The 25173-nt window shown below is 33.5% G+C and overlaps 1 protein-coding gene across 1 annotated transcript in view; it reads left to right on the forward strand.

Annotated features, from left to right (window-relative positions):
• The first annotated feature begins 1190 nt into the window (after positions 1-1190).
• The window catches only part of LOC111044084 (retinoblastoma-like protein 1), a 40330-nt gene continuing 16347 nt past the window's right edge, over positions 1191-25173 (forward strand). The window contains exons 1-11 of the mRNA XM_022329147.2: positions 1191-1581; positions 2153-2292; positions 3331-3525; positions 4780-4970; positions 12660-12820; positions 15448-15583; positions 17038-17150; positions 18666-18832; positions 19901-20141; positions 22189-22392; positions 23042-23225. Of these exons, the coding sequence (XP_022184839.2) occupies positions 1444-1581; positions 2153-2292; positions 3331-3525; positions 4780-4970; positions 12660-12820; positions 15448-15583; positions 17038-17150; positions 18666-18832; positions 19901-20141; positions 22189-22392; positions 23042-23225 (1870 nt within the window). The 5' untranslated portion in view covers positions 1191-1443. The remainder of the gene's footprint in view (positions 1582-2152; positions 2293-3330; positions 3526-4779; positions 4971-12659; positions 12821-15447; positions 15584-17037; positions 17151-18665; positions 18833-19900; positions 20142-22188; positions 22393-23041; positions 23226-25173) is intronic.

Below are 25173 nucleotides of genomic sequence, written 5' to 3' on the forward strand. Positions count from 1 at the left end.
TCAAAAAAGCATTTTCTAATTAATTCTCGTTGAATTAATTACGATTGAGATTTAACTAGCTTTGTGCAACCGGGCCAAGAAGCCCGGGCTCTTTCTTGGACGCATTACTTTCAAAAAATTTAATTCTACGTGAAGAATGTTGACCAGGGTTCAATCTTTTTGAAGTTATGTCAATAGTGAGGTCAACATAATAATGATAGGGAGGAACCCTCCTTGTAGAATTGCAGTGGAGAAACCCGTTTATCCGATAAAATATCAATTGATGATGCTATTATATTATGAAATGATATTAAAAATAATCTTTCTATAGTATCAATATCATTTATGAAGCTATTAGTGTGGGACAGTGCATAGTATATCAACTTATATTTGTAGAAAACATAGTACTAGCCTATATTATTCCAAATACACACTATACATAAAAACACTTCACTCACAAGGGCTGCTTTTCAACAAATTAATAAAACAATATACAAATCCAGATGTAACCTTTATTTTTTTAAATTTAAAAATAGTTCAAAAGTATAGTGAGGTCCACGTTACAATGGCAGTGGATAAAGATAGAAAAATAGCGATGCCGATTCTGTTCATTAATGAATTATATTTCTACACTGTCAAAAACATAATTGACATCGTTGTGGACCTAGAAAAGATGGACAAGGATAGCAAAACCAAAGTTGATCGAATACTGTTATAACGTGGACCTCACTATAGTTTTTACCCTAACTTGAGTCATTTTCAAATTGAAATCAACCAAAGTGTAATTCAATATTATTTTGTATATTGTTTTTATTAACACTATGCATAATATATTATGTTATTGTCTTTCGTTATAAATTTCCTATGCTTTTGTACTTCAGCCAGAGAAAAGCTCGGTCTCCAGACATTAATAACTACTCTTCAAAGTAATAAATTACTGATGTACACTCTTCAAACAACTGGCTAATATCTACTTTCTAGTCGAGCAATTCATTATTTAGAAAAAAACTTTTCTGTTTAGACAGATTGCCTTAAGAATAGTTGCAGGCGAGTGTTAATATTTTATTAGTATTTGAAGGTAAAATATCAATAATTCATTTATTTTATCGTCTCGTTCGATCATCATCCAAAATATCTAGCATTTCATATTTTTTAGAACAAAAGTGAATAGAATTTGAATTACCCGCTATAACATCGGCTGATGATAAATTATTCTATTTGGCGGGAAGGCGCCAAAAGAAACCCCTCCCACAATTTGTGACGCCATCAAAATATTGTATCCAGACACATCCAAGTGGGTCGTAATTTATTTTGCAGTTAATATTATTTAATGAATCCTTATTATGTGTTATCTGAATGTTAATTTGCTGATCAAAACAGCTTATCTAGTGAGTAAGATTTAATCAGTGTTATTGGTGATTAGTTAGAATCAGAAGCAGGTTAAGACTATCAGAGGGTTCAAGGATGGGGTTAGCTGGTGATGAGGAAGATGTTATTTACAAAAAATATCAAGATGTTTGTAAAAATCTGAATATGGATTCAGATACTGTTAATAATGCTTGGGAAACCTACACTAAAATCAAGGAAATGTATACATTGGAGGTAAGAATTAGTTTAGGTTAGATTTTTATTTGACATTGTCTAATGTATTTGATTGTTTTTATAATAGTATTTAACTTTTATATCTAATGTTTTTCTGTTATTCCTTCTCCTTATTATTCTTGCTATGATTCATTATTTCAAAATTATCAACTTTTAAACGTTTATAGATAGTTTTTTCTAGACTGATGAGAGCAGTTCTTTATAACAGCTGTGGTCTCGTCTCCTCTCTCCTTTACTGTCTTACCTACTAACAAATTAATTTTGTACTCTAAATCAACTGCATTTTCAAGTTTTAAACCTCTGAAATGTCAATTTAAATTATACAATTTTCAATAATTTAACATTGATACCGGTACGTAGGCTGCTATTAAGTTCTTGGTATTGATTTTATTTTTCAGTATCATTCTGTCCGGATTAATGTGACATCACCCTTAATCAATTAATCGATTTTCAAGGGTAAAATTTACCCTTAGTTGTAATTTTCTAACTAGTATCTGGCACTGTGATTAAACCTTCCTAATTTTTTTTATTAGTCTACTTAAGTTACAATGATTTTTTTTTTTGTTTCCAGGGAGATCACTTGCATTGGCTGGGATGTGCATTATATGTAGCTTGTCGCAAGGCCACTCCTTCAACTGTATCTAAAGCAGATACTCTAATTGAAGGAAATTTAGTTAGTCTCTCTAGTCTATTGAAGCATTGCAAATTGCGGTATGTATACATCAATTATATTATATATTATACTAGGCTATTTTTCATGAAAGTTTCCTGCAAATTTAATCCGTTGTGAATCATTCGATATACATATCCACTTATCCAGCTTCTTTCTCGATGAGGCTTGCAAAAGAATAAGCCTAGGCTATATATATGAGTATATCTACAATATTTTAACAAGTATGTCATCTATGAATTTGTGAATTAGCTTTAGTGAGGTCCACGTTATAATGTGGAAATACATTATTGAATATTGAAAATATTATTTCTTGCATAAAATATAATTGATTATTTTAAACAAGAATGATATTGATCAGTTAATATTAAATCAATAAACCTGTATCAGCTACCGTCTATAGAAGGCATTGACAAGACTGAGGATCAGCAAGGTTGTTATATCTTTCTCCACTACCATTATAACGAGAACCTCACTCTTCCTTATTTTTTATTGTAGCTGCCTGATCTATCTTGAAATTGCAAAATAATTGCAAAAGTTTGCTTTATTAGAATATGGAATTCAATAATAGTGTTCTCGAAATTCGAAAGCATTAATCTAGTCATGATCCCCTGGTAAACGCTTTATCTGTGGCGAGATCATAATTTTCTTAATTGACTAAATATTTCTACCCATTAGACCACTGATCACCTTAATTATAACTATTCAAACTCTTAAAATTCTTTGATCACAGTCTTAAATAGTATTTGTTTAGATTTTAAACTAGGTGGTGTCTATTCACTTGGATTAAATAATTGAAGATGTGTCTGATTGTTCCGTTGAAAGCGTGAAACAGTTGCCAAAAATGTTTTTGAAACATTTCCTCTAATCAGTCACAAGCATCAGTCTCTCGTGGGCATCATATTAAAAAAATAGACAAATTAATTTAATGGAAAATGATTATGCTAATTTCAATTTCTCAATAAATTACTACAGCTCAAATGCCACTAAATCATGTCAATGTTTATGACAGCAAACTGTATATTATAAATATAACTTCATAAACTTCAATATAAATTGAAGAATATTTTTATTTTCAGATTCACACAATTTGTGAATAAATTTAAACGATGGTCTGATATGGCAAATATTGGTAAAGAATTCCAAGTTAGAATTGAGCGACTTACCAAGAATTTCGCTGTGTCAACAACAACATTTAAGAAATTCAAGCCAATCTTTGTGGATATGTTCATATTCAATGAACCTCCCAGACAACAGAAGACAAAAAAACAAAGGTAAGCATTTATCAGTTTATCAAATTTCAATCCTTGGAAAGGAAGTAGTTTCTCATTAATTTATTGTTCACAATTCCATTTTCAGAAGCAGCAGTAGAAAAATTCGATGATTTATTTTGCTTCTCAGCATCTGTTATTCGCAAGCTGGAAGTAATCAAGGAGTTAGCAATAGGAAAATCTTAGTTTTAGCTCTTTACGGAAAGATTCTCAGTTTGAACCCTAAAATTAGTTTTTGTTTTATTTAGCTCATTCGTGCTGTACTGGACTGAAGAGTCACTCTCAGCCTGAACCTAAACACATTTCATTCATTCACATTTAAACAACCTGGATTGACATAGTGAATGAAGTAGGCCGAACTTATAATGTGTCGATTTTTGAAGGAATGAAAAAATTTATTTGCAAGTTTCACATCATGGTCGAAAATAACAACATGGTCAGCCCAATTGAATTATTATAATATACCAACTCAATTGGTATTGGACTAGGCTAATGGTTATAGTTTCATAAAATGTTGATTAGATGATCACAAATGAACTTTTATTGAATACAAAGATGTTGTGAGTTGTGACCAACCACAGCTGTAGAGTTGCAGGCTGTGACCTGCCCCGACGGCAGTGGGACGGCAGCTGGACAAGGGAGATGCAATAGCAATAAAATCATGCATTAATAGCAATTTGCAAACTCTCCCAAGAATGTGGAGAGATCCAAATAATGGACCACATCGTTTCTACGTGAACATCGTACGCCATAGCGGAGTAGGTCAATTTCCACACAGAAAAAACTAATCATGTAGAGACACATCATAAGAATTTTTTGTAACTAACTATTGTATGTAATGTATCCAATATTTTCTGTAATTGATGTAGTAGTTTTAGTTTTTTTTTTTTTTTGAAATAAACATCTATTTATTTATTGCATCGGCTCTGGAGGGTTGCCTAGATTGCACCTGGCAGATGAGGCCGTGCTTTGGCTGCAAGGGTTGAATAAAATTTTATGCTGATCCAGGGGTCAACTGTATTCCATCTTTCTATTTTATTTGTTAGTTTTATGTTTCTTTTATTATTATTTTGACAAATCCTCTTGGAGGCTGCATATTTGTGTGATCACATGAATGTATGTAATTACATTGTTCGTGTGAACACATGAACATTGAATTATTGTATTGTTTGTCCTTTAAACCACAGCGACACCATACAAGACATGAAGACAATATAAAAATATGATAATGTTAATTCGTTATTTTTCTTGTTTCAGAAACATACCTTGCAGTGTTTCAAAGCTTTTCAATTTCACATGGACTTTGTTTGTGTGTGTAAAAGCGGAAATACCTGCTTTCAGCGACGATCTCGTTAACTCCTACCATCTTCTTCTCTCCTGCTGTGATCTCATATTTTTTAACGCTGTCCTCTCTGATCGTAGAGATCTTCTAAATCCCAGTTTCCCAGGTAAAGGGTGATCATATTTTTTTCGCTTTTCTCTTAAGAACATTATCTCATTGTGTTGTTGATAAAATGCGTTGCATACAAAGGTTTTCTCAGCTTGTAGGTCTAGCTTCTTCATAAAGTATTCGATTAATGTATCAAAACTTCGAATTTTCTTTGAAAATTATCAGAATTACTATATAAATTCCATAACTCAACATTTACAGATTCCACACGTTGAATTGAAATAATTCAAAATCCATCTCGCTTGCATGAAATCCAATAGCACCGCACCCTGTCTTTTTCAGAGGGGTGTAGCTAGAATTCATATTCCTTTGCTTACGATTTACGATTATCTTAGGATAGTCAATTGTTAATTGAAAATTTCCTGCTTCTATGAAGTTAACAATAAAAGTACAATAGAATAATTGAAATAGATAATTAAAATGAATAAAATAATGAAGCTACAATTGAAATAAGAACATTTCTTCTGGATTAATAATAACAGATAATTTATGAAGATAAATAGAAAATGAAAGTATATTAAACATAAATATATTCAAATATAACAAATGAGTATAAAGATACTGTACTTGAAAATATAAAGTAAATTTAAAAAATGTATAATTCTGTTTGAAAAAGTAGAACATTTCTAGAACATAAAATCCACTTCTAGAGAAAAAGTCCTTAAATAATACTACGGAATACCTTCATGTATGAAAGCTATTAATTGACAGAAATTGAAATTATGAAGACTCCATGAATAATAATAATCATACTAATTATAATAAAATGGAAATACTATAATTGTAATAGAGATCCAATATACATGTCAAATCGGTGATGCAGCTGAATTGACTGTTTTCTCTTCTTATCTGAATATTTTATTCGTTTCATCGAATATATAAATGATTGACTACACAGAAATAAAATATTTAATATTCTCACTCAAATAGAAATGAAATTAGGAAATGTATAATAATAATTGAATTTAAGATATGTGCTTACATGTAATTTAAATATAATATGTAATTTACAGTAATTCTTTATTGATTGTTTATCACAAATGACAATGTATTGCCAGGTCTTGCAAGACCCATTGCATACTAGCACTACATTATAATGGAAAAAATTAACAATTAACATATTCAGAACAGAAAATAAATATGTAGATGAGAGTACATAACTTTTAGAAACAAAGAGTAGAACCTATTTGTTTACAGAATAGAAATGAGGAATACACATGAAATTCTATCAATACAAAGTAAATGAAATAACTCAAATTAAATTTTCTTAACAGATACACACACACAAACACACACACACACACACACACACACACACACACACACACACACACGCGCGCTCAAAGAAAACCCAACTAAAAAAAATTAAAATAAAATACTGTTTAGAGAAAAAAAACTACTCGTTGCCCTCCAAAAGTAATTTGAAAAGTCTCATCTTGAAAACGCTTAGTGAAACAGAAAAAATGACATGTTCAGGAATAGCATTCCAAAGTCTTGCAGCAGTGACCACAAACGAAGAATTGTATCTTGCAGTGCGATGAATAGGAATCTGCAAGGTATACAAATGAGATCTCGTGTTGCGATTTGGATTGACATCAACAAGACGGATGAAATCATCTGCTAGATAAGTAGGGCCCTCCCTCATGACCAGAATTTTATATACTTGACAAAGAAGAAAATACTGTCTACGCTTATCCAATTTGAGCCAACCCAACTCCATGAAGAATGGAGTGATTCGCGAGAAACGCCTTGCATCAAATATGAACCTGACTGCATAGTTCAATGAGCGTTGGAGCCGACCATTCAACTCATTTGTTATGTCGTTATAAGGGATGCAGCAATAATCAAAGAATGACATTATCAAGGACATGACAAGGGTAGTGCGAACAGCTCTGGGCAGAAATCTTCTTATCCTTTTAAGTTGATGCATTCCTCCAAAAACCTTATTACAAACATGAGTAACTTGTTCTCGCCAGCTCAATGAGCAATCAATTAATAAGCCAAGTACTCTGACACTGGAACAGTAAGGAATATTAGTATCATTTATGGTCACTGGAGGTGCATTAGTGACGTCCAATTGGTTCAACAGCCCAGGATGTCCAATGACAATACTTCGGGTTTTTGAAGGGTTAAGCGTCAACCTATGAGCAGAAGTCCACTCAACAAGCAATGCTATATCATTGTTCACTTGATCAATGACATGTGTGAACTGCGATTTTTGAAAATGTGAATAAATTATCAGGTCGTCAGCAAATAGATGATAAGAGGTATTGTTGAGAATCATTGGAGAATTAATAATATAAATTGAAAATAGAAGAGGACCTAACACCGAGCCTTGTGGGACTCCTTGATTTATAATACGCCAAGAGGAGACGTCACCAGCTGTCCCCACCACAGCCTGAGATCGACCCACCAGGTAAGATTTGAACCATGCCAATGTGGAGAGAGAAAAATTGCATTGATTTTTCAACTTTCCCAACAGTATGAGATGATTCACATTATCGAAAGCTTTGCTGAAATCAAACTGTACCAAAAGAGTACCAGCAGTCAACTTCGTGTCCAGTGCAACCCGAATATCATCAGTTATCTTAATCAAAGCAGTGCTTGTACTATGATGAGGTCTGAATCCAGATTGAAACTTGGCAAAGAAATTGAAACGAGACAGATATTCGACCACCTGCCTATGAACTATCTTCTCATGTGCTTTGGATATCGAACAGAGAATATTGATTGGGCGGAAATCATTGGGAGCTGATGCATTTTTAGTTTTAGGGATAGGTTTAATCAATGAACACTTCCAGAAGTCAGGAAAAACACTTGACTGCAGAGAAAAGTTAAAGATGTGGGTGATTGTGTGAAGCAGAATGGGAAGTAGCTTTTTGTAGAAAAGAATTGGAATACCATCCACCCCTTTAGCGTCTTTATTTGCGTTGAGGATAATATGAGATACTTCTGCAAAAGATACATTCTGAAAAAGAATGGTTCATCTGGAAGGACATGAAGAAACTGGTTGATTAATTGGTTTTGTGCTATCTCCTCATTATTAATAGGGGTAGTTGGGTTGATGGGTTCAACAAAATAATCATTTAATTCATCTAGTGGGAGATCAATGCTAATATTTTGCTTCTTATTCCGATGAGCACCCAGACGACGGACATTATCCCATAGAAAAGAAGTAGACTTATTACAATTGAATGTATTGTGGTAGAATCGTAATTTTGCATTACGGCATAAAGATTTAACTCTATTTCGCAATACTTTGAAACTGTTGAAATCAGCCTCACTATTAGACCTTTTGAACTTCCTTTTTGCCCTATCCCTTTCACGCCTTGCTTGTAGAATCTCCCTAGTAATCCATGGAACTGGTTTATGTTTAGTATGAGCAACATGGATTGGTGCATGCTTATCGAAAACATCCACAATCATTTGATTAAATAGTGATACTTTATCATTTATATCATTTAAAAGACCAATTTGATGCCAAGGCATATCAATTGCCTCATTCAATACCCTTTCAATATCAAAGTTCCTGAAATTCCTGTATGTGAAATGTTCCCCAGCAGTTGATTGTACCGATAGGTCATAAATAACAAAAATCAAGTGGTGATGAGAAAAGCAAGGTACAGGAAACTGACCATAATGAGAAACAAAATTAGGTTCACTAACAAGTACCAGATCCAAAAGTGTTTTAGAATTGGGAAGAAGATAAGTTGGAGTTGATGAATTTATAACCTTAAGATCCAAAGAGTTAATCAAAGTCATAAGTTGATTCTTTTCGAAGCCATCTTTCAATAAATCACAATTGAAATCACCAAGCAATATTATATGCTGATAAGTGCATATAATTCAGTAAGGCATTCTCAAAAAGAGACAGCCTTCCCGCCTTAGGAGGACGATATACTACACCAATGAGAATCTTACAATCATCCGACGAGATCTCAATGAAGAGAAATTCTGGTGACTTGGAATAGGGTTGCGGAGAAGAATGCAACAGTTTCGGTGAAAGCAAAGATCGTATGTATACAGCGACACCCCCTCCACCCTTCCCTAGCCTATCATTACGGAATAATTTGTAATCAGACAATTCGAAGATTGAATCAGGCAAAGAAGGCTTCAACCAAGACTCGCTAATACCAATTACATCAAAACTCAATGATAAAAACATTTCCTTGAAATCATCAAAGTGACCTGGAAGGGACTCAGCATTGATTTGACACAGCCTTAATGAATTAGGATAATCGTTGAGTCTTCTTTGAATTTCACACACATCCATCGTTACAATCACACTCAATAATTATGTACAATAAACTTGCAAAATGATATTATACAAAATAAAATTAAAAAGATTCCTGATTCTATTCGAAGACAATCGCACAAATGTCATGAGGACTCAGTAACAAGAAAATTACCATCGATATAGAATAATGTTGTTTCAGTTATGAACAGATAGAGAGATAAGGAAAAATTCTAAATTCAAGATAAATGTTATCGAACAGTTCCATAATAATTCAAACTTCTAAGCTTTCAAACTTACAAATGGTATCATCTTTAATACATTTAATAAGTACCATTTCATTTTCCACTCACTAGAAACCAACGAACTTATATAAACAGAAATAAAACAAGAAATAAATTAAAATAAAAACTGAATTAATATCATTATGTTTCATAATTCAACTGCATTCGTTACATAAGACACATGCTTCACAATCAATGATATCTGAACTCAGTCATGCAATAGTATATCTTTAAAGTTGCAATTTACAATTTATTTCTTCAAGTCAAGAGACTTGAACGATTGAGTACGATAAAAAATAACAAGTAAGAACGATTGAGTACGATAAAAAATAACAAGTAAACACTTTCAAGAGTGAAATATGATGAATCAAATTAAATTCTTCTCAATAACTATCTGGAGTATTAATGAAATATTAAGAAGAAGTGAAGAAAAATAATATAATAATCAAATAAAATACGATATGTAAAATAAAAGTAAGGTAGCCTTTGCAAAAAAAGTGAGGGAGAGAAAGAGAGAAAGGAGTAGGCTATGATGATTCAGATACCACTGACTATTAAAATTACCCAAAATAATACATCTGAAAGTTAAGGAATGAACTTCCCAACTTTCAAAAAAGAAAATGTTTTTTCTATTAGAAACACATATTGATACCTCCATATTGTAACATTAAATTGATTGAACTGTGATATCCATCATTTGTAATAAATGATTGGTGACCTGTTTGTAAAGTAATAAAAGGTGGCGATCCACCAGTTCCCAGACGGGAACACTGTAATATTGTTGTTGCGCAGCATTTGATGGTAGAGCAAAAGCAGTTGGTTTTTTTTTACTATCAACTAGATGATTTTTTTAATTTGAAAGAAAAACATTTTTTTTAGGAGTCAGATTTATTTTATTTAAATGAAGAAATTAATGTGAGATTTAAATGTGAATTTTAACATATTTTGGTTTTATAAAAAAAATGTATCCTACAACTATTCTAATACAGAACAATTAAGAAAGGTTATGAAATTTTGAGCATTTAATCAATTTTAAAAAATTTAAAAATAAACTTTGTTGCCAATGATTTTACATAATTAGACAGAAATGTGTTGGACAGATTATTGTGTTTTTTATTTAAACAAGTTATATGACAGTTTAAAAAGCATTATTCATTTTTAATTAATTTGGAATTTCTAAAATCAAAACAATATTGAAAAATAAATTGAATGTGGAACGATACCGTTATACTGTTGATGTCCATCCTAACTTGCCATGGTCTGAATGGAGAACCAGGGGATGTCCATCCACGGGTCAGCTCGGTCTGTCTCGGGAGGAAGGCGATGAAAAAGTGTGTGAAAATATTCAGAAGAAAAGCTTTTTCCACTAGCTGGCTGGAGGGGAGACTAGAATGCTAGCCCCACTTCTACCTCTCCTCAGCGTTTTTAGTCTGTCAGCCAAAACTGTCTGATCAGCTTTTAGCTTTTAAAGTTGGAAAAAAATATTTCTCTCTTAAAGAAGGAACTGATGTTTGGGGGTATGTCAAACCTTGTGGTTCATGACATCTCCCCCTCCTCCACTGTGACAGCCGACCCCGGCTGTCCATTCTTGACTCAATGGGCTTGCTACAAAATGTTTTTACTTTAAAAAATCATTATCAAACTCTTTGAGGTTCCCTTCAGGAACTGTGACAAAGACAATAATTATCAAGTATAGTTTGAAATTATTTCCTAAAATATACAGTATATATTGTAGAAATATCTTCAACCACATATATGTTAACCTCATACGGTATAATTCATTTTATAATATATTAATTGACTAAAAAACAAATTTCCATTGATCCCTAAGTCTAATAGCTCTAATAAGTGACACATAGTCAAGAATCATACAATAATATTTTTAAGTATCTCCTATTAATCCAAGAAAATTGTCTGGTAATCCTAAAACTCTAACCTTTCTTTTAGTTCCCCTAATAGGTCTATCTACTCAATTCCCCTATTAAATCATTTTATCCATCTACCCTTATTAAAACTGTAACATAAAGTCACTTATTTTTAATGAATGACGTTGTATGCAACAATCGACATTTTCAGTAATAAAAGATAATTATTAAATATTCAGAGTAGAACTTCCTAAAATATATAACATTGATACCAATTGAGTAAACTTATTGTACATTTCCCATAACCTAATAGTTCTTGTAATAACAATTGACTACATGATAACGAGAATTTAATTCCCATTTTCAATAGGTGAAAAGGTCTTATTTATTTTAATTAGAAATTATTCATTGTAATACTCATCTTGGTAGTCAAAAAGATTACATCTAATCTTTGATTATTTACAATAATAAAATTGAAAAATGATTCTATACTAATAAATTCCAAGAATTCGTGATTAATGCAGTGTTGATAATATACTAATAAGTTTCATTAATTATTAAAATTCAATAATACTTTTTTTTAATTATAATATAGTAATCAATAATATCGATTGATAATAATTCAACTATATTAATAATGAAAATTCAATCATATTTTACACGAAATATTTATCTTTAATTACAATCTTCCTATCAGATAATTATTGAGTAAACACATTTTATGATAAAAAATGAAAAATATATGTCAGTGAATGATATTTGCTCCAATAATACTAGACACACTATCACTAATACTTGTTGCGAGTTTGTCTAAGAATAGTTTATCTTCCATCAATAACGACACAACGGCAGCAACAGTAACAGGTGCTATCTGATTAGTAGCAGTCAAAGATTCGGATTCGCATGCCGGTGAGATTGGCTCGGCTGCAGACGACAGAGACTCAGCTGTTTGGGAGATAGAGACGTCATCACCACCCTCATCTTTCGTCTTGCCGGTTTGGGATCGTAGAACAGCTTTGTTTGAAAACATTTCAAATCACAATGTATTCGAAAATCACCACCTAAATCACCACTTACTGAGAATTGAAAACTCTTATTTGATAGATATCACACTAATACACAAGTATGACAAAAATTAACTTAAAAATCGATGAAATAACAGTGGAAAAGAGATATTAACTCAGAGCCCAAATTGACGTGCGTTCAGCTTGCCATCTGCTCTCTGCTACTGTAATCAATAATTCACTATCATTCTCCGTTTCTTGAATGCAGTTCCTATCTGACAAATCAATAACTATTTTCAGGTCTTCCAAAGGACTATCACGACGATAATTACCAGCCACCCTCCGAGCCGCAGTGCATTATTCATGACTTGTGCCAGAATCATGATGGCATTGCCACAGAGGCGAAAAGCATCAAGGAATATTGTTGGAAGGCGCAGATTAGGAAATTATTCGAGAAGAAGGTACGTATTCAAGTTGAAAATTACATGTTGATTACAAAAAGCATATAAGCTACAATTATTCACAAAGTCTATTGTTTCATAGATTGATTATTTGCTAATTTGTGGAAATGTGTCGGGATGCCACTATTTTGGCTTTAGTTTAAAATTTGTGCATAAATAAAAAGCAAAGGATTCTAGTAAAGCTACATCTTGCGAGTCATTAGAAGTCCATGAAAAAACAAAATATGTACACATACACAAATTGAAAAATATGCATTTAAACGCCAGATTTTAGCCGATTTTGAAATATGTGATGGCGGTATCCCTTTAGTTGATATCATAATATATTCATTTAAATATTTTGGAGGTAGGCATCTATAATTGTATTTTGATGTTATTTCCAACAGGAATAGATTTAAGGTATCACGTACACCCTGAGTAACTTCAGAGGTGGGTGATTGATACCCAGGTGTTGCTCCTGGATGAGTTCGCTCAGTCGTAATGTGGGCGGGGAAAGGAGGCAAGTCGTTCTTCTTCCTTCTTCTTTGTGCCTCAGCTGGCGTGAACAGCACCTCCTGGTGCTTCTGACGGCGTGAAGGTCGCTCTCTTCTCTGATGACACCACTTTGATGTATCGGCCTTACGGCCTCGGTTCCGCTCCAGTGAAGTAGGGAAAGGAAGGACAGACAGGATAGGGACGGCAGACAACGGTCCGCTGTGCCCTGGGGAGAAGGAAGAATAGGGACGGCAGACAACGGTCCGCTGTGCCCTGGGGAGAAGGAAGAATAGGGACGGCAGACAACGGTCCGCTGTGCCCTGGGGAGAAGGAAGAATAGGGACGGCAGACAACGGTCCGCTGTGCCCTGGGGAAATGAAAGGACAGGGACGGCAGACAACGGTCCGCTGTGCCTGGGGAAAAGGAAGAATAGGGACGGCAGACAACGGTCCGCTGTGCCCTGGGGAGAAGGAAGAATAGGGACGGCAGACAACGGTCCGCTGTGCCCTCGGGAAATGGGTGGACAGGGACGGCAGACAACGGTCCGCTGTGCCCTAGGAGATGGGAGGACAGGGACGGCAGACAACGGTCCGCTGTGCCCTAGGGAGATGGAAGGACAGGGATGGCAGACAACGGTCCGCTGTGCCCTAGGGAGATGGGAGGACAGGGACGGCAGACAACGGTCCGCTGTGCCCTGGGGAAATGAAAGGACAGGGACGGCAGACAACGGTCCGCTGTGCCCTGGGGAAAAGGAAGAATAGGGACGGCAGACAACGGTCCGCTGTGCCCTGGGGAGAAGGAAGAATAGGAACGGCAGACAACGGTCCGCTGTGCCCTAGGGAGATGGGAGGACAGGGACGGCAGACAACGGTCCGCTGTGCCCTAGGGAGATGGAAGGTTAGGGACGTACGGCAGCCAACGGGCCGCTGTACCAGGACAGGAGTTCGGGGACGTACGGCAGCCAACGGGCCGCTGTACAAGGAGCAGGAAGGTTGTGAGCGGAATGCTGTGGTCTGGGGCTCGTCCGGCCTTTAAATACTCCCCCAAAGTGGAGGGGATGGAGTTGTGCCGCCGCCAGAGGCGGTGAAAATCGTCTCGATGCGCGGAAGATGGTGCGCCATCGGTACCTTCCTTATCTCCGCGGTCGGCTAGCTTTGCTGATAGCCGAGCGTCTTTCAATAATATTATTTATTATTTTCTCGTCACTATTTTACTTTGTGACAAAGGCGAACGAACTGCAACAGACAGACGGAGAAAAAACAAACGTCTGAATGTAGATTTGTGCAGACATTTGCAGACGTATGTGTGCGTTGCAACATTCGACCACCTGGGGAGGAGTTTTCCTTCGTCTGTCCGCTTACATCCTTTTGTGTTTGAGTGCGTTTGCCTTTAGTATTGGTAGAAAAGTACAAGAACCCCGAGCTGTACAAACGCCGCTTGTTTTTTCGCAACTCAAAACATTAATACTTACTTTCACGTTCAAATTAGTTCTCACCTGAAATTGCATCAAAAAGGTATTTGAACTCACAACCTTTGAAAAATAATAAGTCGGAGACTTGGAATCAATCTATGAAATTTCTGATTTATGATTTTTAGAAAATGTCAATTATAAACTCTAGGTTTTTAGAGTTCTTCATTAATAAATGTTCATTTTCCACTTTTCACTCAATTTACTTGAATATTCCTAAAATACAATTGAAACCAGCAATTAGAGGACCGCTAACCTTTATTTTGGAGTAATTAATCCACATGTAAGTCGGTTCACTACAAGAAAGTATTTTTATAAACTGTAATAGTATTACACCATGGTATTAACCATGAAGCCTGTTTTTGTATTTTATTAGAAACCTATTTTTGATAGTGATTTTTTGTATTTTGATTTCTTTTATGTATTTTGTGTTGAATTGAATAAAATTACCTATTGATTGATATTCACGCCTGACCGCACTCTGTGTGCACACACCTTCAGTCTTCAATAACTTGAAATTAGCGTGTTCTTCAAGCAAGAATATGACAATTTCGAATTGGATAGTAATTTTTCTTGTATTCTCTAGCGTTTTTCTTTTTAATCCTCAATGAAATTCATGCAATTATTATTCAATTCTCGATTGAAAATATTTCTATTATTAATCATTTTATGTATTTTTCCTCAGGTTTTGAAGGGAGATTCTACCAATTTCAGTGACTTATTGGAGCCTTCAAATTTTGATCAAAACTTCAAGAATGTAAATAAGATGTATGAAGAATATGTTTTGAGTGTCGGAGACATAGATGAGAGGTTATTTATGGGTAAGTCCAAAAGTAAAATCTGATAATTCAAGTAGAAATAGTTTATCACAGTTTTTCATGTGAATCAAATCATTTTTCTTGCACAAAACAGTCAAATACAGCAGTCGAAAGTGAAAAAGGGGTTGATATGGAAGCGTTATTATTAAAAAAAAGACTGCTCTAAAACCTACTGACAAAAGTGCAAATCTGTATGTTAATACGGTAATGTTTACATCAACAGAGAGAAGTATTTATTTCATACTCACGCTTATTTCAGCTTATCACCTTTTTGTAAATTCCAATAGATGAATTATTTATGTTGATATTTAAATGTTATGGTTTTCAATTGTCAATTATATAGTTCATTTTCATATAACTGGGGTGAATCACTGATTAGGATTACTTGAATATGGTGAATCAATATTCACAAAATAACGATAAAAACAAGAAAACCCGGTGGATTGATAGATGACGCGTTTTCACACAGTTGATTGTGTCAAGTCAGCTGCAGTCGGATTGTTAGTCTATTGTTCAATATCAGAGTTGTCCTTTTTACAGAAATTAAAATTAGAAATTATCAGTATCTTTTTAATCCGTTTATACAGATGTAACAACGAAGAAGATGTTAGTAATTTTTTAGGTCTTTGATAATCACGGAAGCACTCACTACCTTGACTTTCTTTGATCTACCTACTTATTTTCTTGTTATTTCTAACAAACATAGGGTTCCATAAGGGTATCTGTAGTAGAGGCTTGTTGCACTAGCCTCTACTACGGAAGAGCTAGCCTCTACGGAAGCACTCACTACCTTGACTTTCTTTGATCTACCTACTTATTTTCTTGTTATTTCTAACAAACATAGGGTTCCATAAGGGTATCTGTAGTAGAGGCTTGTTGCAAAATTATTGCTCAAATTATGTCCACAAAGATTCTTTATTCATTTAACTTGATATATCCTATTTCTAATTTGTAATTTCTACTTTTTTGGACGCTCATTAAATATAATTTTAATGATATTTTGAAATGTATTAAAATTATTTTAAATTTTATTTAATCAATTTTTAATGTCTTTCAAGACTATCAGATTTCTGGGTTGTTTTGGTAGGTATCCATATTGAATAATAACGATTTGATATTATCAAAACCACCAATTTATTTTAATAATTTGGGATAGGCCGACTAAATACTACATGAAGATTAGGCTACCATTAATAATTTGTAACAACCGAAACTACTATCTTGAATTGTTTTAATAACTCAGTGGTTTTTACAGTATCTTTCAACACTTCAGTAGGCCTATTGTAACTTTTTGAATTTTCTTTTAAAAATGTTTGTATTCTATTATCTGATGTGAATGTTTTAGGAGCCAAACATTAGGTCACCTGTGTCTCCATAAGATAAAGTCGTTTTCGTCCAATATCTAGTATGATTTTTATTAGCTGTCAGTATTAATACTTTGAAATTGAAAATTGCAGAAGATGAAAACAATGAACTGGGAACGCCTTCGAAGATCATATCTCAGAGTGGAATCGGTGATTTCGCTGAAAGGCTTCAAGCTAAGAAAGATCTCAATTTCAAAATTGGCAATGTAAGTTATGATATTGTTTTTTTTTGTAAACTTCATTGAAAACGTTTTCAGTTTTAGTTAGATTATATCAAAACTAATTATGGATTTGACAAATTCTGTAAATACAGTATCAATAGTAAGATATCAAATTATTTCTCTTTATTATAAAATGAGAAATTAAATCTCTTGACAATATGGAACAGGTAGAGATTAAAAAAAAACTATAAAGGAATCAATTCCATCTAAGAAATGGAAATAAAACTGTGAATCTCTATTATGAGCTGTAAATTGATGGAAAAGTACAATCGTTGAATGACATACACATTTCATTCATTGTTTTTAATGATCGTTTGACTCAGCCCTTATTTGAATGATTATCGTTGTTATGAATTGCAAAATAAACCTAAATTTATTCAACGTGATTATTAAGGCTGTGCGAGCGGCTAAACTTTTTACTGATGATATTTTTTAAATCTATTCAATTTGTTTACTATCGAGTTATAAAAACTCTTGAATTTGTTTACTCATGAAGTGTAAACTTAACCTATTTTTGGACAATTTCTATTTAAATTTGGGAAAGGAACAGTTTTGGGCTATAAGCCTGTTGTTCCTTTCCCATTCATTCATAATTGAGAATGATATTGTATGTATAAATGTATAAATAAAAAAACAAAAAAAAATCTCATGAAAAGCATTTGTTACCTATTATTACTCTTTGAGATATGAGCACCTAAAGTTTGAATTTTTGAAACAGATCATTTCTAACTTGGTTAGAGATAAATTCTTTAAATTTTGAGGATACATTATTCATAATATTTTCGATTGAATAAAATACAAAAATCTTCAAATATCTTCTTTTTTTTGAGAATGGAATAACTTTTTTAAAAATTGATATTTTATTTAAAAAAATGATAATTTTATCAATATAGTACCTACTTCACCGAATGTATTCTCAAAATTCCTTTCATTTATCCCTTACCGAATTATAAATGATCTGAGCTCTGAACTCTCATATTTGAAAGAGTGATAATCGGATTAAATCATTTTCCTTGAGAATATTTTTTATTTCGATAACTTGATCGTATCCAAATCGAGAAACAATGAAAAATGTCACCAGTTTTTTCAGCCGCTCGTACAGCCTTGAAGTTCACAAAACCTAATATTCAGGCTTTTAAATCAAATCAATCAAATTTTTTATTCACAATTCAAACAATTGAGGGTCCTGCCTAACCCGAAGGGTTTCGGCTGGTGTCCAGTTAGAGAAAAACAACTTACAACAAGTTAAATAAACTTGGACAAAATGAATATGACACTTCAAAGATTTCAAGTATAAGATAAAATAAAACAAATACATAAGTATTCAATTTCATCCAGTGTAAAAAATAATATATTTCTCACATATTTGTTATATAGTCACATCTCTCCACTATAGAAGGCGGTAGAAACAGATAACTGGCAACATTTCATTGATATAATTTTTATTTTCACTGACTTCATAGTGAACGTGATTCTCACTATAATAATGGACTGTTGTAGAGCCAGCCATTGTTGGCTACACCATTAACTGGCCGGATCTACCTGAGAGGCCGCGAGGGAAGCACCGTGACTCCAGTGTCGACAGCCACGCAGAGTGTCAGCCGCCTGCAGAACATGCTCAACGGCCGGCAGGCTTGTCCCAGCGAAAATCTGCGCAATATAATCTCGTAAGTACATACGTTAACCCTTTATTTGATTACAAATTTCTATTTGTATGCTTAATCTATTTACTTCCTGATTCATCTATTGAAATAAAAATCTACTCATACTCCACTGACCAATATCCCACTTATAAATGATTAATATTTATTAGTATCTAGAGAACGGAAAGGTGTGTTTACTAGTGCTATTGTAATCACTGAATCTTATATTGGCATGTGGGTATCCGCATTCACTGAATGCATTATATTTTTATTCTAGGTTTCAGTTAGTTTTCATTTTTATTCATTTAAAAAAAACAATACAACTTTGAAAGCAAATGGCATGATTGTTTTCTGTACAAAAATATTACACTGTAAAATATATTATACCATACACCGTACAAAATTACTTGTGACTTGGGAGGGACATGTGCAGCAGAGAAGGCATACAGAGGAAGGGATACAACGACGGTGATGTTGCCGTTCTCAACCGGTCAGCAGTCTCGAATTTCTAGTGAGTATCCAAGCGCTCATGTTGAGTTTCCTCTCTGAAAGCCTTCAGTCGACTGACTCTAATCGACGAATTGGAAACTGCAAATATGACTATTACAGTAATTGGCTGATCTCCCTCCATTTCCCTGCGCTGCATATTCCTCCAAGTCAAAAGTTATTCTGTACAGAGTATAAACTATTGAGTCCTATAACAGAACATATTAAATAACATAATAAAAACCTATGAAAATATGTATTTCTAAGTAGCGTACTATATAAAACAATGAAATAAAATTATTAAGCATTTCTATTTTTCCAAATGGCTAATGAAATAGGACCTGTTTGGTATCCGGTCATCAGCCATCACTCATCCTATTAACATGCTCCAACCAGTCATTCCTGTTCCTATTAATTCTATCTCTTACAGCAAAGATGTTGAGCTGAGTTCGTATATCTGTATTCCTGTAGCGATCTAATTAATGAAATATAAATATAAAATTGTTCAGTTATAATCCTTATTGAATATAGATAGTATTTTATTGGTATATTAGTATTGTATTGTGGGCTTGAGTTGGTCTACTAGTTGTGTATTTTTGTGGGTAGCCTGTGCGCGGACAACCCGGGCATAGAGCAGCGCGTGCAGGAGATGGGCGCCCTGTTCTGTTCGCGGTACTCGCAGTCGACGGCGGCGGCGGCGGCGGCAGATGATCAATCGCAGCAGCCGCAGTGCGACTCTCAGCAGGACTTTGCACGCAACCGCCTCCAGCTGGCCGTCTGCCTCTACTACAAACTGCTCGACAACATCATCTCCGAGGAAATAAAGCGGACCAACTTCGATTGCAATGTCAGTATTCACACATTATTCATTCATATAATACATATTAATAAATTTGGAAAATGACACTTAAAAATGGAGTCAAGTAAATTTTTCAAGCTTCGGTCAATTATTACTGTATTTCCTAATTTGATTAAAGCTCTAATGCACGTGTTTTAAATTGTGTTATATTGCTTGGATGTTGTGTCCAAGACACCAAGCTACCATCTAAAGGATAATATTGATGATAATAATGTATAACTCATGTATCATCGATGACTGAAGGCGAGAGTGAAGTCCTTGAACAAAAACATTGATTAATAAATAGCTGGGATATTCTCATATTATTTATAACGTAAAGCTGGGAATCACACTCCAATTCCAGCTTTGTAAATTTATTCATAAATATCGGGGCACCGAGCTTCGCTCATTATTTATTTATTGATAAACAGAACACACTTCTTTAAAATGATTGGGGAAGGACTAACAGGCACAGCCCAAAACTCTTCCCCGAATTTTGATTTATACACTATAAATATTTCAAAAAGTAGGTTATGTTCCATAAACTTGAAATCAGGTTAAATTTTCAGTCCAAACATTTGAAAATAGAAAAGTTCCAATTTAGATTGTTTACAAACCAAATTTAGTAACAAAATAACACTCACCAATCACTTGAAACTGTAAAATAATTATTAAGTTTGAAAATTATGATACTCTAATTTAGAATGATATCAATAATAATTGTTATCAACAATAATTAGATACTCTAATTTATACCATATCATTTCAACAAATCAGATTATTTTGATTAAGTCGATTAAAATTTCTATATCATTTTTCTCGATAGAAAAGCTGATTGATTACAAATAAAGAATTTTTCATTTTCAAATAATTTAACAGCTGAACATAATTCTGTCTCTCTTCCACACAGCACTCGCATCTTCTGCTATTGACAGACGACGAAATTATCGTCTGTTTTTCAAAGGATGAATAATTATTATCCTTTTCGTGTCCTTCAGCGAGTTTTCCCAGGGATGAAACCTAGTGCAATTGAATTTTTATATTATACACCTACTATGTTCCAAATTTCGTGAAAATCGTTAGAGCCGTTTTCGAGATCCGTTGGACATAAATAACCAGATATAAATAGCCAGATATAAAAATAACCAGATATATAAATAGCCAGATAAATATACAGAAATTGCTTGCTTAATATAATAGGATAATTTCAATTTTAATTAATAAAAAATGAACACCTGTAATAGGAGAGTCATTAATAGCTTTGACTGAACGTCGACTTGTTAATCAGAAAATAACTAAGAGAAAAATGTTTTGCCGCTAAAACCAATTAATATGAAAATTGAACTCAGTCGTTTTGATAATACTTGGTACATATAAATCTACAGAGAAATTTTGAAAATGCTTTTAGCGCTTGTTAAGTTTGATTTTCCAACTCGATAGTAGCACATATTAATAGTCTAATTGAAAGTGCTGAATTACAATACTGTATTGGAAACTCCACTACAACTATTTTATATAACCAAAATTTTTCTTATTGTGAAATCTTTTTTAAAATTTGAATTAGAGTCCAACGTAATCGATTTCAAGTTCACATCTTCAACAGCTATTGTGATATTCCAAAAACTGTGCACAATTCATAACATGTTATGGAATATCCCAGAAATTATTGTAATAACTACTATTTTCTCAATAATTTTTTTGATGGCACCAATATGTTTTAAAACGTTTTTATCTTATGTGAATTTGATTTGAAGTGCAATGCATCCGATTTTAAGTTGTTCTTATCTTCAATAGTTATAGCGATATTTCAGAATAATAGGCTCATTCCAGTAAATTTCTTGGAATATCCCATAAGTTATTGTCATATCTCAATAAATATTGACAGATAATATTTTGGTGGCACCGATTTAATGAATAAATATTATTTAGAAGAAGTTATGAGTAATAATTTGGAAATCGAATGATAGTGTTTACACTTAGATGTGCATAGTAGTAGGCCTACTGTATTCCAGTGCAATACAAATTCGAAATAATGTCTATTTTTGTTTCTTCACAGCACTTACTAAACCAGAGCATATTCCATCTCACCATGTTCGCTTGCTGTCTGGAAATTGTAATCTATTCTTACAATTCTCAGAGGACGTTTCCTTGGGTTTTGGAAGCACTCAACATTGAGCCGTATCATTTCTACAAGGTCATTGAAATCATTGTAAGAGCTGAAGACCAACTCTCAAGGGATATGGTCAAACATCTGAATATGGTAAGTAAATAGATGTTTGTAATAGAAGTAGCAAGACTTTCCCAAATTTTTTATGGTTTTCCTTAGTCGAACTACTATGTTTGAAAACACTTTTCTCTATGTTTGAAGACACTTTTATGAATTTGAAATTGGAATCAATAAGAGATGTGTAAATGGTTGCAGTAAAACAAATTGATGAACTCTAGTTTAAAGTCGGAAATGTTCATATATTGGCAGTTATCTTAATTATTGTTTATTTGTGCATGAATCACGAATTAACCTATGTCTATCAAGATAGAATTATCTAAAGATCGCAGGCCTAACCTAATGAGGAGTGTACTCGAATTTTTTATTACTCTGTTGCATATCCATACTTTTTCTCCATTAGAATCTAACTCGAATTTTAAAAACACTTATGAAGTGAAAATGCACTTACTATTGGTAGTGGCGATCGTTTCGAACTGATGTGGGTGATCATCAGACTGTAGGAACTTACTCTAATGGAGTAAGTACATTTTCTGAGTAAGTACTTCATAAGTGTTTTTAAAATTCAAGTTTAATTTTGTTATTGTTTTTTAAGAATTGTTTTGAAGTGAATAAGCTAAAGTGATTTTATTCAATCATTCTGTGATTTATTTATGGTTGTTTATTTTTTACAATTGAATTTCAGGTAGAAGAACAGATTTTAGAGTCGTTGGCGTGGAAGAATAGCAGTCCCCTTTGGGAGATTCTGGCGAAGACCAATCAGCCAGTTCCTTCGTGTGAGGATGTCTCCCTTCCCAGTCAGTTGCAGGACCACATGAAGACCAGCTCCTCTCAGAATGGCACGGCTCCCAAGAGTGACTCAACCAAAGGTATTTCAACTCAATCCAACTACACAACATAGTCAGGGAAGAAATTACAAGGTAACAACAAGAGTGACTCAACAAAGGGTAATTCAATCCAACTAAATGACATAGTTAGGGAAGAAAACTACAGATTCCAAAGATAGACCAGTTTTTTTATCGGTTGAAATTTTGTGAAATTTTTTAGTTTCTTTATCACTAAAAAGAAACACTTATCGTGCTTGGTGTTTTTATAAAATGACTCATACTTAGTTTATAAGCAATGAATCAGCTATATTCAATAAATTTACATTAATTCACAGCAATTACATAAGAGCATTAGCTTATTTATATGATTGAAAAATACAACATGAGAACGGGCGTTTAGTTAAATCTGTCATTTTTTCAATTTAGAATACAAAATAATGTCCTAAAAGTTTGATCATTCACTAATACCAGGGCTGCTCCGTAAGTTCAAAATTTAACCATCTGGAAGTATGAATGTTTGGAAACCTTTTTACTGGAAACTACAACTGCGCGTAAAAAAGAATTTACATACTCAATTCTCCTCGTAAAACAGCTTATTTCTGAGGAGAATTTACTTTTTCGCTCGTTAACCATCTGCGCATGTGCAGTAGATTTTCTTTGGGCTCGCTAATTATTCGCACATGCGCAGAAGAGTTTCTTTACGCTCGCTAATCAGCTGATGATAAGCAGCTCGCCAAATAAAGTAGGTCAGATCTTAACCTAAAAAGTCGGTAATTGTACGGTGTACCGGTTCTGCAGCCATGATGGATAATGTATATCAGTGAAGACGAATTATTATTAACTCCGCCAGATATAAGTAATTTAACAGGTTTGTGCAGTTGTAGAAAAAATGTTGTATGTAATTCGCGCGTAATGCTTCTTTATCGGTCTTGCAAAATTATCACGCTCCGCTTCGCGTCGCGTGATAACTGTAGTGCGCGAGCGATAAAGTCGCGTATTACGCTCTTAATACATAAATAGCTATTCCATGCTTACGGTCATTGAATGACTTGAAAATTTTACCTCAGCTACGAAATGGAATTAGAATTAACACAAGAACACTTGAGTGCAGTGATTTGTTTTTACTTTTGACAAAGATTGTCCAGTCAGGAATGCAGCGATCAACTATCTTCCACGTTTGATATTGAAGTCCCTACAAGACCATATTTTTTATCGTTGGTTCAATTGATTTTACATGGAGCTACCCTCCTATTACTAATATTGTCCAAGTTGCAGCAAATTATTCTCATAGCGTTTAATTTCCATACAATCGCTAAAAATCACGATTCTATTACGAGTTTTGAAATTTTAAACTCATTGTTCAAATAATTGATGAATTTATCTATCACTAGTAAATTAAACAACTAAAACATTGTCTATTAAATCGTGCAAATAAACCATTTATAATTTTATATGGATCTTATTTAATTTACAGTAGTTATTCCATATATTAACAGACAAATTATAATATAAAATATGATTAGAAAAGGACAACTACAGGCACAGTCCTCAACTGTCTCTATCTCTCTGTCTCCCTCTCTCTCTTTATGCAACTACAGATACAAAAATATTTAATCTTATATTGTTTTATGATAATTATTTTACTTTGTAAAATCTTTGTTTTTAGGGCTGTTTTGTGTGCATGTGTGAGTGAATGGCAACTTGATTAGATCTTCATTTCTGATAGGTTTTCTTATAGGATTTATCTAGTGAAATTTGAAATATTGTTTCCAATTGTTTTAATAAATTAAGTTTAAAATTATTCTCTTTTATTATATTTAAGTGTATTTTGATTAAGAGTTTTATTCATTTATATTAATCTTATGTAATCTTATTACTTAATATTATAATATATTATTTCTGTATTCTCATGTAAATTTCTCTTATTTTGTAAAGGGTTGTGTGGCAGAGAGGACCAGGAGTCCTAACTCCGCCCTAATACCATACCATA

The sequence above is a fragment of the Nilaparvata lugens genome, chromosome 2, assembly GCF_014356525.2.
Source record: "Nilaparvata lugens isolate BPH chromosome 2, ASM1435652v1, whole genome shotgun sequence".
Lineage (NCBI taxonomy): Eukaryota > Metazoa > Arthropoda > Insecta > Hemiptera > Delphacidae > Nilaparvata > Nilaparvata lugens.